This window comes from Amphiura filiformis, chromosome 9, assembly GCF_039555335.1.
Source record: "Amphiura filiformis chromosome 9, Afil_fr2py, whole genome shotgun sequence".
NCBI classification, from domain to species: Eukaryota; Metazoa; Echinodermata; class Ophiuroidea; order Amphilepidida; family Amphiuridae; genus Amphiura; species Amphiura filiformis.
Genome location: NC_092636.1, coordinates 52,534,233 through 52,555,003, shown reverse-complemented (window position 1 = coordinate 52,555,003; position 20,771 = coordinate 52,534,233). Strand labels below are relative to the sequence as shown.

General features: G+C 38.2%; 1 protein-coding gene across 1 annotated transcript in view; it reads right to left on the bottom strand.

Annotated features, from left to right (window-relative positions):
* The window catches only part of LOC140160144 (uncharacterized), an 86,099-nt gene that overhangs the window by 55,728 nt on the left and 9,600 nt on the right, over positions 1 to 20,771 (bottom strand). Inside the window, exons 8-14 of the mRNA XM_072183422.1 lie at positions 19,134 to 19,343; positions 17,070 to 17,351; positions 15,910 to 16,198; positions 14,473 to 14,711; positions 3,912 to 4,082; positions 2,744 to 2,818; positions 422 to 613 (exon numbers count right to left, since the gene is read on the bottom strand). Coding sequence (XP_072039523.1) covers positions 422 to 613; positions 2,744 to 2,818; positions 3,912 to 4,082; positions 14,473 to 14,711; positions 15,910 to 16,198; positions 17,070 to 17,351; positions 19,134 to 19,343 — 1,458 coding nt within the window. The remainder of the gene's footprint in view (positions 1 to 421; positions 614 to 2,743; positions 2,819 to 3,911; positions 4,083 to 14,472; positions 14,712 to 15,909; positions 16,199 to 17,069; positions 17,352 to 19,133; positions 19,344 to 20,771) is intronic.

The window sequence follows — 20,771 nt, the reverse complement described above, 5'->3', positions numbered from 1 at the left end:
CATTAATAAACAGCAATGTGTTCAACTACATAGGCAAAATATCTAATTCTCGATCATGAGAGCCAACTTACGTACACACAGTAGTAGTGTGTCAAGTGTATAACGCAAAGCCACATGCTTACGGCACAAGCACAACTTTTGAGAATTGATCAATCATGGCCTTTGGTCGCGCAATTGTGTTGTTCCACAAAAAGTATGCTGACGCAACAGCATGCAGAAGATATATCCTCTCATGATCAAGAATTAGATATTTTGCCTATAATATACATCAATATTAATAAGATCATAATAGGATTAGAAATTGTCAGTAGCATAGCAAGCTTTTCAAGACCAGGGGATACAAAATTGCAAATGTACCAACAAATGTAAGTTATTGGTGAGGCAATTCAAGTTGAGCTGGCTGTTCCTTTAATGGACTTACCTTTATCAACCACTATATCTTCAACAGTGACATTTGTTGCAAGTGTTATGTTCCCTGTTATGATCTGTGGTTCTTCTGAGTTGATATACACCAGGTTACTGGTCTCAATGGACTCACCTTTATCAACCACTATATCTTCAACAGTGACATTTGTTGCAAGTGTTATGTTCCCTGTTATAATCTGTGGTTCTTCTGAGTTGATATACACCAGGTTACTAGTCTCATTCCTCATTACTTGTTGCCGTGTATTCAAATGGACTCACCTTTATCAACCACTATATCTTCAACAGTGACATTTGTTGCAAGTGTTATGTTCCCTGTTATAATCTGTGGTTCTTCTGAGTTGATATACACCAGGTTACTGGTCTCATTCCTCATTACTTGTTGCCGTGTATTCAAATGGACTCACCTTTATCAACCATTCTTATTCAATGGGTGCGTCTTGTAAAGAATTCACGTAATTTGATTGGTTTTCAGGTGTATAATATCTCACAATAGTTGATAGTGATATTAGTCAGGGCGTAGCCGCACGCATACGCACGGCGGCACGCTTGTTGCTCCTCAATGATCGCGCGATAATGCGTTAGCGTAATACACGTCGCGAGAACTAAGAACGCGATTCGCGGCTTAGATGTTCGTGATGGTTTCGTTCATTTAAAACAACAGGGATGTCCTTACAAAAGTAACTTTATTTTTTTCTGAAAAAAGGCAGTTTTTCTCGCAAAAATTACATTAAAACTGAATAAGAATGAGAATAAATGATAGGATTTTGTCTTTTGCCTATCCAATATCGTGTCATAATGGATGGGCTGGCCAATATTTTATCCTCATTACTTGTTTCTGTGTATTCAAATGGACTCACCTTTATCAACCACTATATCTTCAACGGTGACATTTATTGCAAGTGTTATGTTCCCTGTTATGATCTGTGGTTCATCTGAGTTGATATACACCAGGTTACTAGTCTCATTCCTCATTACTTGTTGCCGTGTATTCAAATGGACTCACCTTTATCAACCACTATATCTTCAACAGTGACATTTGTTGCAAGTGTTATGTTCCCTGTTATAATCTGTGGTTCATCTGAGTTGATATACACCAGGTTACTAGTCTCATTCCTCATTACTTGTTGCTGTGTATTCAAATGGACTCACCTTTATCAACCACTATATCTTCAACGGTGACATTTGTTGCAAGTGTTATGTTCCCTGTTATGATCTGTGGTTCTTCTGAGTTGATATACACCAGGTTACTAGTCTCATTCCTCATTACTTGTTTCTGTGTATTCAAATGGACTCACCTTTATCAACCACTATATCTTCAACAGTGACATTTGTTGCAAGTGTTATGTTCCCTGTTATAATCTGTGGTTCTTCTGAGTTGATATACACCAGGTTACTGGTCTCATTCCTCATTACTTGTTTCCGTGTATTCAAATGGACTCACCTTTATCAACCACTATATCTTCAACAGTGACATTTATTGCAAGTGTTATGTTCCCTGTTATGATCTGTGGTTCTTCTGAGTTGATATACACCAGGTTACTAGTCTCATTCCTCATTACTTGTTTCTGTGTATTCAAATGGACTTACCTTTATCAACCACTATATCTTCAACGGTGACATTTGTTGCAAGTGTTATGTTCCCTGTTATAATCTGTGGTTCTTCTGAGTTGATGTACACCAGGTTACTAGTCTCATTCCTCATTACTTGTTGCCGTGTATTCAAATGGACTCACCTTTATCAACCACTATATCTTCAACAGTGACATTTGTTGTAAGTGTTATGTTCCCTGTTATAATCTGTGGTTCTTCTGAGTTGATATACACCAGGTTACTGGTCTCATTCCTCATTACTTGTTTCCGTGTATTCAAATGGACTCACCTTTATCAACCACTATATCTTCAACAGTGACATTTATTGCAAGTGTTATGTTCCCTGTTATGATCTGTGGTTCTTCTGAGTTGATATACACCAGGTTACTAGTCTCATTCCTCATTACTTGTTTCTGTGTATTCAAATGGACTTACCTTTATCAACCACTATATCTTCAACGGTGACATTTGTTGCAAGTGTTATGTTCCCTGTTATAATCTGTGGTTCTTCTGAGTTGATATACACCAGGTTACTGGTCTCATTCCTCATTACTTGTTGCTGTGTATTCAAATGGACTCACCTTTATCAACCACTATATCTTCAACAGTGACATTTGTTGCAAGTGTTATGTTCCCTGTTATGATCTGTGGTTCTTCTGAGTTGATGTACACCAGGTTACTAGTCTCATTCCTCATTACTTGTTTCTGTGTATTCAAATGGACTTACCTTTATCAACCACTATATCTTCAACGGTGACATTTGTTGCAAGTGTTATGTTCCCTGTTATAATCTGTGGTTCATCTGAGTTGATATACACCAGGTTACTGGTCTCATTCCTCATTACTTGTTTCTGTGTATTCAAATGGACTTACCTTTATCAACCACTATATCTTCAACAGTGACATTTGTTTTAAGTGTTATGTTCCCTGTTATGATCTGTGGTTCTTCTGAGTTGATATACACCAGGTTACTGGTCTCATTCCTCATTACTTGTTTCTGTGTATTCAAATGGACTTACCTTTATCAACCACTATATCTTCAACGGTGACATTTGTTGCAAGTGTTATGTTCCCTGTTATGATCTGTGGTTCTTCTGAGTTGATATACACCAGGTTACTGGTCTCATTCCTCATTACTTGTTTCTGTGTATTCAAATGGACTCACCTTTATCAACCACTATATCTTCAACAGTGACATTTGTTGCAAGTGTTATGTTCCCTGTTATGATCTGTGGTTCTTCTGAGTTGATATACACCAGGTTACTAGTCTCATTCCTCATTACTTGTTGCCGTGTATTCAAATGGACTCACCTTTATCAACCACTATATCTTCAACAGTGACATTTATTGCAAGTGTTATGTTCCCTGTTATGATCTGTGGTTCTTCTGAGTTGATATACACCAGGTTACTAGTCTCATTCCTCATTACTTGTTTCTGTGTATTCAAATGGACTCACCTTTATCAACCACTATATCTTCAACAGTGACATTTGTTGCAAGTGTTATGTTCCCTGTTATGATCTGTGGTTCATCTGAGTTGATATACACCAGGTTACTAGTCTCATTCCTCATTACTTGTTTCTGTGTATTCAAATGGACTCACCTTTATCAACCACTATATCTTCAACAGTGACATTTGTTGCAAGTGTTATGTTCCCTGTTATGATCTGTGGTTCATCTGAGTTGATATACACCAGGTTACTAGTCTCATTCCTCATTACTTGTTGCCGTGTATTCAAATGGACTCACCTTTATCAACCACTATATCTTCAACAGTGACATTTATTGCAAGTGTTATGTTCCCTGTTATGATCTGTGGTTCTTCTGAGTTGATATACACCAGGTTACTAGTCTCATTCCTCATTACTTGTTTCTGTGTATTCAAATGGACTTACCTTTATCAACCACTATATCTTCAACAGTGACATTTGTTGCAAGTGTTATGTTCCCTGTTATGATCTGTGGTTCTTCTGAGTTGATATACACCAGGTTACTGGTCTCAATGGACTCACCTTTATCAACCACTATATCTTCAACAGTGACATTTGTTGTAAGTGTTATGTTCCCTGTTATAATAACGATTCGGAATGTGCCCATCATGAAGAATCCGATTTATCCCTGCAGAGAAATGCTAGCGTCCAATGTTGACCTCGTGTTAAAGGTCACGGCTCGTAGAGGTCATCAATTTTGTTTTGATGGCTGGCCTGTAGCAACCTTTGTTTGGATCGCGTTTTTTCGGCCAATCAGAGCGGGCCATTTTGTTTGTTTCGTTGCTCAGGTCGAAAAAGGGGAATCACATCACTATCAGCCTTCATTGGGTTCGGTCAGAAGATTTTTAATACGTTCACGATTTAATTTTCGCGGGGTTTTTTCCCCGAGAAAAAGCAGCTATCTTTGATTGATATACATGCAGATTTCATCTTTTGATTTCATCATTTGATTTCATCGTTAATTTCCAAGTCGGCGTGATAAATAGACGAGTTATTCTAGACCTGAAAAATTGTGGTCGTGAATTTTATTATCAACAATTATTGGAAATTGATATTTCGGGGTTTTTCTCTGCGATTCATGTGAGTAGAAAGTAACTTTTCTTTCATCCGAACTACAACAGGATTAAAATCTTTGACTGATATATATGCAGATTTCTTCAATTGACTTCATCCCGACATTTCGGGGTCTTTCTGCGATTCGTGTGTGAGTAGGAAGTAACTTTCTTTCATCCGATCTACAACGGGACTAAAATATTCAAATATTTATTGTCAGCGGCCTGCGGAAAATTGGACTTTACAATTATAATATTTCGTCGTGATTTTGCTAGAACAGAGCAAGATGGGGAAACGTAGTAATAATAAAAAGAACCAGAAACAAACTCCAAAGTCAGTGCAAGTTGGTCGAAGCGTCAGACAATTTATCTGCGGATCGACAGACTAGAGCTCAATCAAGAGCGATTAATCAGTTGCTGAATGTCAATAATAACAGTGCGCTGAATGTCAATAATGGAGCTAGTACCAGTAGTGGCAGTGCAGAGGTCACACATGCACAGAGCAGTGTACGGCAAGTGAGCCAACTTGACCAAGGACAGCTTCAGGTACATGTACCACAACAAAGTGATCAGCGTGATCGTGTGATTCATGAGAGACAGGATAATGTTCAACAGTTACAACCGCCAGTGGCGCAAGCGGATGCACAAGAACAGTTACCAGTATTGCATCAACAACAACAACATGATGACGGAGTGCTTTGGGTACAACAAGACCATGTACAACCACAACGGGTACAAGTTTACGAGCAGCAAGGCCAAGGTCAACAGATACCGGTGATACAGCCCGCTAGACAACAACAGGGTGTAGCAGATCAATTGCTTACAGGTAATTTTCGGGGTACCCGTGTTGTAAATCAATTAAATGGGTCAATGATTGAGATTAGTCGTTGCAAATCCTATTGATTCGATCAATAGTTCTCATGCTCATCAAGGCCCTCGTGGAAGTGATGTCTGAAATGCTAATCAGGCAATGGCAGTAGCTTCTAATCCTAGCAATACGTTCGCCAATAATTTGGTTACTGCTAGTGCTAGTAATGGAAATGCAAATAATGTTGTTTATGATGCAAATGTCATTAGACCTATTGTAGCAAATAGTACTTTGGCTAGTAATATTTCAACTGGAGCTAGCATTGCTAATGGTATTTCAAATAGTAATAGTAGTAATAATATCATTCAAAATTTAAGTTCTAGCAATGTAGATATGAACATGACATTAAATGATCAGATGCAATACGGGTTCAACCCATTGGTGTCAGTTTGCAGTCCCTTAGGCACCGGCATTCCCCAATCAATGCGGTCAAAAATAATTAATGGGGAATATGTGAATTTGGCACTGCTTTTGGAAAAAGCGACCCCAACAGACAAGTTGAAGAAGATCACGCACTATCCTTGTCTATTAAGGATGGGGAAAATAGTTTGGAAGAATGATAAACCAAAGAAATTTATCACGTCAATTCATGGATGGACAAACGCCTTCCTCATTTTAGTGCTATTTATTTGGAGCCCATCCGAACCGTGTGCAAGAAATTCTGAAATATACACACTTAATTAGGACAGCTGCTTCTCGGTTTGGGGGGGGTGGGGGTGGCAAAGCTATGACCAGCAATTCAGAATGAGACAACAAGGTCAGCCTCAAAGGTCATGGGCGGCCATAGGCGCAGAGTTATGGGCAATCTATGTCGCTGTACCTGCAGGTAATACCTATGATAGCTTTCATTCTGGCTCTTATTCTGGGTCATACACCAGCCCCAGAGGCTTCAATAATCGTCCTTTTTAAGTGGGAGGGGGACATTTTCGAGGTATTACCCGACAACAATTTCAAGGCAGAAATTTATCCGGTACAAGTCCAACACAAAGTTCAGGTCAAAGGGGCGGGAGAGGAACAAATCGGGCAGTGTGTTTTGACTTCAATGGGCGAGGATGTTTTCGACAGTTCTGCTCATATCCCCACAAATGCTCGCAATGTGGAAACCAAGGCCATACGGCACTCAGTTGTAGAAAGGGGGGAAAACAAAGTGTTGAACACAAATAAAGTCAGTAACAGAGTTTCAAAATGTGTAGCAGGTGCTGCTAGTTGCATTTGTTGTAAATACCCATCCCCAATTAAAGTGGAAAATCTTATTCCGTTGCTAAGCGAATATCCAGATTCAGGGTCAGCAAAAATCCTTAAAGAAGGGTTTTTAGTTGGGTTTAAATTGCATTATGTAGGCAAACGGGTAGCAAGGGAAGCGCAAAACTTACCGTCAGTTAGACAGTTTCCAAGTAGGGCGGTTGAAAAATTAAATAAAGAAATTAGCGCTAGCCGAATTGCAGGCCCATTTGCTGTTAAACCCATTAAAGATTTGATAGTTTCACCGATTGGGCTAGTGCCCAAGTCAGAACCCGGAAGTTTTAGACTTATCCAGCATTTATCATTTCCAGAAGGTGGGTCTATTAACGATGGAATTGAACCTGAATTCTGTAAAGTGAAATACGCATCTTTCGATGATGCAGTCCGGTTAGTTGTTAGTGTAGGGAAAGGCGCTCCTCTTGGCGCAGATATCAAGTCAGCCTTCAGGCTTTTGCCAATACACCCAGATGATTTCCAATTATTAGGCATGAAGGTTTTAGGCAAATATTATGTAGATAAAGCTTTGCCAATGGGGCGTCGTGTTCACCGTCCCTCTTTGAAAGATTTTCAACCTTCATCGAATGGGTTGTAAAAAGGGCGGCCGGACAGACAGAGTAACGCACTACATGGACGATTTCTTTTTTACGGGGGTCAAGGTCAAAGGTCATAGGTCATGTAGTCGCCTCGTTAAGTGTTTTGAGGATATTTGTGAAAATCTGGGTGTGCCTTTGGCCCCAGAAAAATCTGTAGGCCCGGAAACAAGAATGACTTATTTGGGTCTAGAAATTAATTCAGTGAAGCAAGTCATTTCAATTCCTCAGGACAAATTAGAGAGTATCTTAGTTAAAGTCATAAAGACATTGAATTCATCAACAGTTTCCTTGAAAGATTTGCAATCCGTAATCGGATCACTTTCATTTGTGTGTAAGGCGGTAGCCCCGGAAGGGCCTTTTTAGCAGATTAATAGACCTTACTTGTGGGAAGAAAAAGTCTCAAAAAATTCTGTTATCTGAAGGAGCGAAAAAAGACCTACAAATGTGGATTCTATTTTAGAACACTTCAATGGAACCACTATAATCCCTGATCAGATGTGGTCAAGTGAAGACGCATTGCAGCTTTTCACAGATGCAAGCGCACAATTAGGATTTGGAGGATTTTTAAAGGCCAGTGGTTTCAAGGCAAGTGGCCTGTGCAAGTTCAGAATCATTCTATTGCTTGGTTTGAGTTCTTCCCGATTGTGGTAGCGATAGTTTTATGGGGTGACCAGTTAATAGGGAAGAGAATTTTGCTCAGGTGTAATAATCAATCAGTCGTTGCAATTATCAACAAACAAACTTCAAATGCTCGAAAATAATGAATCTAATGCGTTTTTCATTCTGCAGTGTCTTAAGTTGAATATTGCATTTTCAGCTAATCATATACCAGGTAGTGAAAATGAAATTGCTGATGCCCTTTCCGATTCCAGGTCGATCGGTTCGGAAATTGGCACCGAAGCAGAAACAGAAGGCAGAGTAGTGCCCCAATTTCTCTGGAAGATCTAGCTAACGAAAGCCAGAGATTGTTGAAAGCTTCATTGGCAGCAACAACGTGGTCATCATATAAGCGCAAGTGTAGAGATGTTTTTAAAATTTAGGGATCAGTATGGGTTGTGTCAAAATTGGCCAGCTCCCCAAAATCACATAGTCAAATTCATTGCATTTTTATCTTTAGAAGGAAAAGCTCCGTCATCAATTAATGCACAAATTTCGCCTTGGCTTTTGTCCACAAAATTAATGGTTGGCCAGACCCAACAAATAGCTTCATTATAAAAAAGTTGAAAGAGGGGTGTAGGAGATTGGATCCTCGGTGCGATTCAAGGCTTCCAATTACTCCAGTTTTACTGGAAGATTTGATCAGAAAGTTACCGTGCATTTGCAATTCGCAATATGAAGTTCTTTTGTTCAGGTCGGCATTTCTTGTAGCCTTCTTTGGGCTCTTAAGAATTGGGGAATTTACAGCCATAAAGAAAACTGGCGACACATCAAGAATTTTAGCTGCAGAGGATGTTTCTATTTCAAAGTCACAGGAAATTCTAGAATTAAGAATTAGAGTGTCAAAGACAGACCAAAGGGAGTGTCATCAAGAGTGAAAATTGAAAGTTCATCCTTAAGTCAAATGTGCCCAGTAAAAGCGGTGAAAGAATTTTTAAGGATAAGGCCTAACCGCCAAGGCCCCTTTTTATGCATTGGGCAGGTGATCCCTTGACGTCATATCAGTTTGTGAGTATACTAAAAAGGCCATTAAACTCGTAGGACTGTCACCTAGTCATTTTACTGCCCATAGCTTTAGAATTGGGGCAGCTACGGCAGCATCATTGGGCGGGGCTTCAGATGAACAGATAAAAGAAATGGGTAGATGGAAATCAGGAGCTTTTCAATCATATATTAGACCACAAGCCTTAGTGAATGCAACTAGGATCTTCCTTTGAAAATCAATAACAATTGCAAATTAAGTACTTCACCTGATCGTGATGAGAAAAATTTCTCAAGCTTTTGTTTTAATTTCATTTCAGGTATATACATGTATCACTTGTTTTGAACGAGAAAATCTCTCAATAGAAAGGAGCAGCATATGTCGTCAATCATCTAAGATTCAATTGAAATTATACATGTAGAGTAAATGTATTAAGGACCTAATTGTGAAACAAAAGTGTTTATTTCAGGTAATTCACTTGGATAATGGAAGAGAAGCTCTCTCAACAATTGGAAGCAGTAATAATGTATTTTAACTTTAAGGAGTAGGGGCGCTAGCCTCATTGCCAGTTCGAATTTACTAAAAAATTTTTGTTCTCTCCCATTACAGACCGACATGCATGTACTTGGATAGTCGGGGATAGCATTGTGAACAGGGCGGGGAGAACAAAAGCTCAGTTGCATGGTGGAGGCTTGTGTATTTGGCGTGGTAAACCTGGTGGAAAGTTTTTGATCTCAAAGACAGAATTTGTGTTCTTATTAACAAGCTAGCCTTTCCATCTACAATCATTATACACATAGGAACTAATGATATTTTTTTCGCTTCCATTGGGGAAATCAGGGCCATGATTGAAGAAAATTTGGTGGCCATTAGGGAGCTCCTTCCTTACACTAGGATTATATGGTCCGATATTTTGTTTCGTTTGGGATACTCAATGGAAAGATCGAAAGGGGCAGGGGTTCGTTGCACGAAAAACTTGAATAAATGGGCACACAAGATGTGCAAGGAGAAGTTAGGCGGCAATGCAAATATCATTCGTTACAACAACGTTCTCCACCCAGGTTTGAACATGGCCGACGAGCACGGGCCCATTTTCGAGTTTGACTGCACCCACCCCAACCCGAGGGGACTGTTGATCATGCGACAGCAGATGGCTAATGCCTTAGGTTATTTCAACAGTCACCCACAGAAGTTTGCATATCCACCAGGTTCAGATGAATGGGAATAATTAAAAGAATAATGTGGAAAAAAAAAAAAAAAAAAAAAAAAGGGGGCGGGTTAGCATGTTCCCGGCATGTTCATACCAAGAACATGTTGGGAGTGCTAATTTTGTCTTATATATTAAGTTATGTCAAAATAATTATATATGTACATGTAATATTATGTTATTTACAGTACGAAAATGAAAGAATAATATAATAATTAAAATATCCTTTCAATTTTAAACTATTTTTCTAGGAACTTCTCCTGCAAGCTCGGGAATCTCTCACGGGCTCCAGCCAATTGCATCAAATATTAAATCTTATAATTAATAATGCTGAAGGCTTCAGCTAATAAATTTTGCTTTGCTTCCAAAGTATCTCACTTTCAGCTATTTGAGGTAATTTCACAATCAGCTTTTTGCTTATGCTTATATAGTTTCCGCTTTCAGCGATTGGCGTAATTCACACCAGCTTGTTTACATTGGCTACAAAGTACTTCACTTCCAGCTTTTTGGGGTAATTCACAATCCAGCTTTTCTGCTTTTGCTTTTAAAGTTTCTTGCTTTCAGTATTTGGCGTAAATCACACCAGCTTTTGGGGTAATTCACAATCCAGCTTTTCTGCTTTTGCATAAATATTATGATTGCTTTGCTGAAGCCTTTAGTTTCCTATAATTGATAATACATTACATTTTATAAAAATCAATTGTGTATTTCATCATAGATGATCAAAATTATGATTATCTATGATTTCATTAATGCTTGCAAATAAATCTCGACCGTATCCAATGGCTGAGAGTGTGGCAAAAAATTGGTTGGTTGATGTGCTTCCTTGTGTTTCTCTGTCTTGGGGTAATAACGATTGGAATGTGCCCATCATGAAGAATCCGATTTATCCCTGCAGAGAAATGCTAGCGTCCAATGTTGACCTCGTGTTAAAGGTCACGGCTCGTAGAGGTCATCAATTTTGTTTTGATGGCTGGCCTGTAGCAACCTTTGTTTGGATCGCGTTTTTTCGGCCAATCAGAGCGGGCCATTTTGTTTGTTTCGTTGCTCAGGTCGCAAAAGGGGAATCACATCACTATCAGCCTTCATTGGGTTCGGTCAGAAGATTTTTAACCCACCCACCATCCCCAATAAATGGGTGCATGTTAGCGTGTTTGCTCAATACTCATCGTTGCACATGCATTGAAAATCTCATGTTCAGATGGTGGAGTGCTAATTTTGTCTTATATATTAAGTTATGTCAAAATAATTATATATGTACATGTAATATTATGTTATTTACAGTACGAAAATGAAAGAATAATATAATAATTAAAATATCCTTTCAATTTTAAACTATTTTTCTAGGAACTTCTCCTGCAAGCTCGAATCTCTCACGGGCTCCAGCCAATTGCATCAAATATTAAATCTTATAATTAATAATGCTGAAGGCTTCAGCTAATAAATTTTGCTTTGCTTCCAAAGTATCTCACTTTCAGCTATTTGAGGTAATTTCACAATCAGCTTTTTGCTTATGCTTATATAGTTTCCGCTTTCAGCGATTAGGCGTAATTCACACCAGCTTGTTTACATTGGCTACAAAGTACTTCACTTCCAGCTTTTTGGGGTAATTCACAATCCAGCTTTTCTGCTTTTGCTTTTAAAGTTTCTTGCTTTCAGTATTTGGCGTAAATCACACCAGCTTTTTGGGGTAATTCACAATCCAGCTTTTCTGCTTTTGCATAAATATTATGATTGCTTTGCTGAAGCCTTTAGTTTCCTATAATTGATAATACATTACATTTTATAAAAATCAATTGTGTATTTCATCATAGATGATCAAAATTATGATTATCTATGATTTCATTAATGCTTGCAAATAAATCTCGACCGTATCCAATGGCTGAGAGTGTGGCAAAAAATTGGTTGGTTGATGTGCTTCCTTGTGTTTCTCTGTCTTGGGGTAATCTGTGGTTCTTCTGAGTTGATATACACCAGGTTACTGGTCTCATTCCTCATTACTTGTTTCTGTGTATTCAAATGGACTTACCTTTATCAACCACTATATCTTCAACGGTGACATTTGTTGCAAGTGTTATGTTCCCTGTTATAATCTGTGGTTCTTCTGAGTTGATATACACCAGGTTACTGGTCTCATTCCTCATTACTTGTTTCTGTGTATTCAAATGGACTCACCTTTATCAACCACTATATCTTCAACAGTGACATTTGTTGCAAGTGTTATGTTCCCTGTTATGATCTGTGGTTCTTCTGAGTTGATATACACCAGGTTACTAGTCTCATTCCTCATTACTTGTTTCTGTGTATTCAAATGGACTCACCTTTATCAACCACTATATCTTCAACAGTGACATTTGTTGCAAGTGTTATGTTCCCTGTTATGATCTGTGGTTCTTCTGAGTTGATATACACCAGGTTACTGGTCTCATTCCTCATTACTTGTTTCTGTGTATTCAAATGGACTCACCTTTATCAACCACTATATCTTCAACAGTGACATTTGTTGCAAGTGTTATGTTCCCTGTTATAATCTGTGGTTCTTCTGAGTTGATATACACCAGGTTACTAGTCTCATTCCTCATTACTTGTTTCTGTGTATTCAAATGGACTCACCTTTATCAACCACTATATCTTCAACAGTGACATTTGTTGCAAGTGTTATGTTCCCTGTTATAATCTGTGGTTCTTCTGAGTTGATATACACCAGGTTACTAGTCTCATTCCTCATTACTTGTTTCTGTGTATTCAAATGGACTCACCTTTATCAACCACTATATCTTCAACAGTGACATTTGTTGCAAGTGTTATGTTCCCTGTTATGATCTGTGGTTCTTCTGAGTTGATATACACCAGGTTACTAGTCTCATTCCTCATTACTTGTTTCTGTGTATTCAAATGGACTCACCTTTATCAACCACTATATCTTCAACAGTGACATTTGTTGCAAGTGTTATGTTCCCTGTTATGATCTGTGGTTCTTCTGAGTTGATATACACCAGGTTACTGGTCTCATTCCTCATTACTTGTTTCTGTGTATTCAAATGGACTCACCTTTATCAACCACTATATCTTCAACAGTGACATTTGTTGCAAGTGTTATGTTCCCTGTTATAATCTGTGGTTCATCTGAGTTGATATACACCAGGTTACTGGTCTCATTCCTCATTACTTGTTTCTGTGTATTCAAATGGACTCACCTTTATCAACCACTATATCTTCAACAGTGACATTTGTTGCAAGTGTTATGTTCCCTGTTATAATCTGTGGTTCATCTGAGTTGATATACACCAGGTTACTGGTCTCATTCCTCATTACTTGTTTCTGTGTATTCAAATGGACTCACCTTTATCAACCACTATATCTTCAACAGTGACATTTGTTGCAAGTGTTATGTTCCCTGTTATGATCTGTGGTTCTTCTGAGTTGATATACACCAGGTTACTAGTCTCATTCCTCATTACTTGTTTCTGTGTATTCAAATGGACTCACCTTTATCAACCACTATATCTTCAACAGTGACATTTGTTGCAAGTGTTATGTTCCCTGTTATGATCTGTGGTTCTTCTGAGTTGATATACACCAGGTTACTAGTCTCATTCCTCATTACTTGTTTCTGTGTATTCAAATGGACTCACCTTTATCAACCACTATATCTTCAACAGTGACATTTGTTGCAAGTGTTATGTTCCCTGTTATGATCTGTGGTTCTTCTGAGTTGATATACACCAGGTTACTGGTCTCATTCCTCATTACTTGTTTCTGTGTATTCAAATGGACTTACCTTTATCAACCACTATATCTTCAACGGTGACATTTGTTGCAAGTGTTATGTTCCCTGTTATAATCTGTGGTTCTTCTGAGTTGATATACACCAGGTTACTGGTCTCATTCCTCATTACTTGTTTCTGTGTATTCAAATGGACTCACCTTTATCAACCACTATATCTTCAACAGCGACATTTGTTGCAAGTGTTATGTTCCCTGTTATGATCTGTGGTTCTTCTGAGTTGATATACACCAGGTTACTAGTCTCATTCCTCATTACTTGTTTCTGTGTATTCAAATGGACTCACCTTTATCAACCACTATATCTTCAACAGTGACATTTGTTGCAAGTGTTATGTTCCCTGTTATGATCTGTGGTTCATCTGAGTTGATATACACCAGGTTACTGGTCTCATTCCTCATTACTTGTTTCTGTGTATTCAAATGGACTCACCTTTATCAACCACTATATCTTCAACAGTGACATTTGTTGCAAGTGTTATGTTCCCTGTTATGATCTGTGGTTCTTCTGAGTTGATATACACCAGGTTACTAGTCTCATTCCTCATTACTTGTTTCTGTGTATTCAAATGGACTTACCTTTATCAACCACTATATCTTCAACAGTGACATTTGTTGCAAGTGTTATGTTCCCTGTTATGATCTGTGGTTCTTCTGAGTTGATATACACCAGGTTACTAGTCTCATTCCTTATTACTTCTTGGTCATGGGTCAAGTTTGCCAATCGCTCCATATTGGTGTTACACATTGCTGCTACCTCTTGATGCCTTTTTTCTAATGGGTTATGCTCTGTGAAGGTTAACTCAATTAGGTTGTTTCTGTATTGGTACAAACAAATCACATGTAATATATCGACAAATACATTATCAAAATTTAGTCCTTATGAATGGGCTTGTGTGATGACAGTTGCATTGTTTTTGATACATACTCTGTCACCCCCATAGACATATCACCTAGACTTATGAGTGCCTATCCTAACCATGGCAGTAGGTGAAGCCACGTATCCGATTTTGGTCTGGTGGTCGGAGTTACTAGAAATAACGTGTTCATGTCTGGAGAGAAAGACACGCTCGTTTGCATAATTGCTGCGCTATTATCACCCTCGTCAAATGCAAAATGTTGCGCAGACGTGAACATGTCTACTTGTTTGCGTCCTTGCCAAAATTTGTGCTATATGCAAAGATATGAAGCGGAGGCGAAAGAACATTGCGATTTCAATGTTGCTATGCAGTGTTGACTTCACTACGTGCACCAAAGTTGGTTGTCTTGGTTTTCATTTGTCTGGGGTCACCCCCTACACAGCGTCATCATCCCTATATCTTTGTGTCAAAAATTGCTGTGATAGTACAACGAATCCTCTCATTTTTCAAAAGTTACGCATGGCGATTTTGTTCGAGATAGGCCGAGCGACTCAGGCTAAGCATACCATTTACACGATATGAGATACCACAGAGCCTGCCGCAGAGTTTCTATTCTACGATTTGCGCATGATCAGTACCACATATGGTGTTGCTATTACAAGAAAATTTGATTTGTTTTCAGGTAAGACCCAGGTTTTGTTTCCAATACACTAACTCAAAATGCAATACACTAATTAGCGGGGACTGCTGTTTGCTGTGGATATATTTTACTGCATTTTATAAGTAACAATTTTGAAATCAAAAGCAAAAATTGTGATATATTCAACTGTTTGAGAAATGAATTATATAAAGGAACCTGTGTAAGATCCAGGTGCTGTATCTATAATACAATGTACATTATCGACACACTATACCACTTTCTTTATCTGCGTCAATAATAGAATATTGATTTCAATCAAATTAAATACATCTCTCAATTTTGAGTTTGTACTCCACCACTGAGCGATCTAGCGATCGATTTCTAGCCAATCAGATAGGACTCCTTTTCTTGCGTTTGGTGAAATACCAATCGCCCGTCGCTCACCAACGGAGTATTAAGTTTATATTTATAATACTTGGTGTCGACACTGTGCCCTACCCACCCTCATATTCCTACCTATCACTGGATCCTTCAGCGACACCAAGTAAATATTTATCATCCCACAGCATAGAGACAAATCCAAAGCTGGGGCCGCCCAGGGAATACTGGTGATCTGTTTGTTTAAACCACCATCCATCATATCCATAGAAATGCACTCCATATGCAGTGGCAAGCACCAACAACAGTAGATCATTATCCTCATCTGTGACTGCATGCCAACGCACTGCTCCGATTGTGTCAATGCATTGGAATGGTACAAATCTACCATCAAAGTACTTGTAAATCATTGATGTGTATTGTTCATCTACAAGTAAATGACATAAAACAAAACAGACTAAATATGACACATGTGAATGTTTACAAGTAGAATCTTTCATACTTCAACAAATAATAGGTCAGGGATGGCTTCAAAACTCAACCATCGGTCGAGCGCTGGTGCCCAGGCAGACCTGGTTTCACTTGTTAAAACAATAGAATGCAGTTGAACAGATAGTTCTGCCAGGGTGCCAGCCATCGACCAGCAGGTGAGTTTTTAAGTCCTCCCTAAATAAACTTCTCATCAGGGCTGCTGGATATTGTGACAATACTATTTTAAACCCTGATGTGGCAGTGATGTCAACGAGTTGATGCAGCTGTTTCGCGAGCGCATCTATGCAGTATCTTTACATGCGCGTGTGTGTACATCAGCGCTTTGGGGGAATGCTAGCAGTTTGAAACTACACCCAATGAAATGTGCACTGATGTCACTGCCACATCAGGGTGGAAAATGTTTTGATTTGGTTATATTTGTGACCAATATCTTTCTGATTATATTCTTATGGTGACCAAATTTTCCCAGTATGAATTAGGGCCTATTCTATATTCTACATTGCTTATTTGATGCAACACATATTGGTTATAGTTCTAATGAATGTTTGTTGATCAAATTGGTACTTGATGTCATGTATTTGGTGGCGATATTATTCAACATAAAATATTCAATGGCAAATATCTTGCAACATTCATTAGAAGATAAAAATGGTTTAAAATAAATATTTTCTGAAGTATTCAACATTGAATAAAAGTCTGAACAAGGCCTTGTATCTATTAAAAATACTATTTGACAAAGTTAAATTTATATCGTACATGTATTAGACATTGGTAAGGCTATATGGACATAAAATTTTTAAACTTACCATTGTTGGGATTGTTTACAACCGCTAAAAAATGCTCTCGATGACGACTCGTCCCAGAACCAAAGTACTCCCAATCCTTTGCTCCTTTGGTTTCTATAAACTGAAAATGTGTCAAATCATGTAGATGGTTGTTGTAGATGAGGATTTCTGAATTAATGTTGACATTACTGCTGATATCTGCATAGTTGGCAATAGCTAGATATTGACGATTGTGAAGTTCAAAGGCAAGGATATCTGTTACGCCGTGGGTGGGAAATGAGGCAAACTGATCAAAATGTCCACCTGTTAAAGTGAAGCAATTGCAGAACAGGAAAATAGTTTCATTACAATTGTTATTTGCATATTTTGTGATGGTTTGGATAATTACTATTTTGAGCTCTCAGGGTAAATAAATAACCCCAGAGTTGAAACTCAAATGTAATGGTGGTACTGGTATGTGTGGCAGTCAAGGGTCAAATCTGGGGACATGCTCCTCTTCTTAAGCTTATGTTCACAAAATACAGCTCTTAAGCTAAAATTTGAAGAAGAAAAAAGGAATTTCTTAGCTCCACATACTTGAATTTGGCCCTATTTTAGTTCACCAGACCAAAAAAATAATGTTGCAATTTCAGTTCAGAAGCTCCTATTTTGCCCCAAAACAGTCCACAGTTCCCAAGTTTTATCACTTTGTGCTGCACACCCCTACCAAAATTACAGTTGAGTGTCTCCCATGGATAAATATATAGGTAAATGTAGGTATTTATTGCCGTTTCAACAGCACCTTTAGAACAGTTATCAAAGTGCTTCACATTCATTCTACTGCCACTAAAGGATATACCACACCATGTGGCTGCCAACATAACAATAATGGCACCAATATGACTATCCTTTAATAGTTCGATCACCATTTTACACCTGGGTGGCATGGGACAAGCAAGATTAAGTGTATTTCCCAAGAACACAACATATTGGCCCTGATTCAAACCCACAACAATGTGAACATGAGTCGACCGGATACATGTATTGTACACAATTTGGAACTGGAACATTTTGTATGCAACACAGCAATTTGATACAAAACAAAAGAATTTAAAATCTGTACCTTGCAATCCTGTATATTGCTGATAGTTGATAGGCAAAGATGATGCATGCTGGGAATGAAATGGGCTCAAATTTGCCATTGTCGATGATGAATTTGATAGCTTTGAGCCCTTTTCATTCCCAGCATGCATGATGTTTGCCTAACAATTGCGATCAGCAATATACCAGGCCAGCGACACTCCGCTGCTAGTTTGAGGACAGTAGGCCTACACATAACCATATATGACAGTACACATACCATATATGGATGTGATTTTTAATAAATTAATACATTATCGTGCAAACCCGTGCTGGTCTTCTACACAACGAGTTGTGCCGGTCCTGACATACAGTCTGGTCCGAGACTAGGCAAAACTCTGTTCTGTCATTGGTTCTGCATCACGTCATGGATTATTAATCTTATTAAGAATCACATTTTTGCTGTCCTCAACTTCGGTGTACATGCATGCATGGTACATAGGCCGTTCATACAGAGTGTCTTTAGTTAAAAGATCTCTGAATATACCTTATGAATTCTATGGATAACATAAGAAATTAAAATTGGTGCAGTGTTTTAGCCAAATTGGAAGAAAACAAAAATAGATTCATTCAATAGAATATATATTAAAAATCAGTGCTGTGTATTGGTAACACAACATGCAGAATAAATAATTTTGTCTTTCTGGGAGCTACAGAGCAAGTCCAAGCAAATGTCACACTATTTCTACAAGTTATATGTTTAGCATTACCAACACATGAAAGCATTTCTGGGTACAAAAAGAGCCTTCAATTGCACTAATTAAACAAGAAATGACAATACAGTATTTTTGTGACAATTTTGGTAATTTATTGCATTTTACAATATATTTTCAGCCACTTCTACAAATTTTCTGGCAACTGCTATCCTACCAATTTCTATATAATGAAATATCAATAAACATACGTTAGAATCTGTCCTGTTACACACCAGTGAAACATAAAAATACAAAAACTTATCATTTTTACCTAGCCACAAGTAGGCAGCCGACATCTCCTGTAATAAGCCATCACTTCCCACTGTAGAATACGCCGCACCAATCACCAAACATGGATCACCTTCAATTTCTAAACTTGTAACCAGTCGAGCACCTGTAGTCCATAATCTCTGAACATGCTCAAATTGTTGCAAAGTTTGGTCAAATTTATAAATGACAGTACCAGGAACAAACTCAGAACCTGTTGGTGAAGAAAAAGGTGATATTTTGTTTTTATCAAACCTGATGAATTCAAGATTGCACAAGTAATCCGTAACTTAAGGAAAGTCATTATTTTTTTTTCCAACTATCAACTTGTTTCTGTTCTGCCACCTTTTCTCAAAGATTCTAGAAAGACAGGTGTTCAAAAGATGTATAAATTGCATTAATAAAAACATTATTTTAAAAAGATAAACAATTTGGCTTATTGGAACCTATATCATATAAATAGCAATAATTGTCTGTGTAAACAATTCGAATCTATCTACTTCTTCATCATCAAACAAGAGATGAAAATCCTTCTTCAAGACATGACCTTGAATCACAACCAACTGCAATCAAAACTGGATTCATGCAGCAGCCACATGCTAGACTAATTCCAATCAGCCGTCTACACTGTGCATGTACTGTGTTATGCTTCGTAGTGACGACTGATTATCTTACAGTCCATAAAGTGACGGACTTCTGAAAATATTAAATGCGACTTTGGTTGTGCGCCGTAGCGCGACTGACTAGCGGCGCCCGTGTACCGCGTCGCTGTGACAAGATCGCGCTCTGAAGTTCTAAAACCAACAAACTCGGTCAAAAGGTCAAATTGGACACAACTGCGCAGGCTCTATGCCACAGGAATCCTGTTGTAAAATCTGTCACTTTTTTTCCACATAGTTTTCTTAGTCGTCAATCCAGAAGGTTGACGAATGAGGGCAGCAGTCTTAGCCACATGCACTTCATGGAAACTCATCAAGACCAAGAAGAGATGTTCCACACAAGAGACTAGAAAACAAGCTAGAAATAACCTGCATATGAGATGATTCCTGTGCCCAGTACCCCTGTACTTAATGTTCAGACTTGTGCTTCATAGAGTCACCAAGTATGTCAAGACTTGATCCCTAACTTTTTACGAATCTTATTGATGACATCAATGTAACCTTCAAATATTTTGACTGCTGTAAAAGAGAAGAAGATAATCATAGTACCACAACCAGTGATGACAACATGCATATTTTACAACAAACCTTGTAATTTTATCCCATGGGTACTAATGTCTTTCTTACAGTACCCTTGATTGGTTAAGTACATGATATAATCATCTGAGTAACCAATCAAAATAGAGCTTTTAGATCTTTTGGCAAGTTTAAGATTAATCCCCTACGCTTGAGCCTTACTGACTATTCTTAACATATCTCTGCTGGCTCAATATATGATATATCATTCTTGGTAACCAATCAAATTAGAGCTAATGTAGATCTTGCAGCAATTTTAAGCTTCATCAACTTCAGCCCTACTGACTTCTTACCATATCTCTGATTGGCTCAATATATGATATAGCCTTCTTGGTAACCAAATCAAAACGGTTCTTTAAGGCAGATAATTTGGTCAGTACACACCTTCATTTTTGAGGAGCCTGATT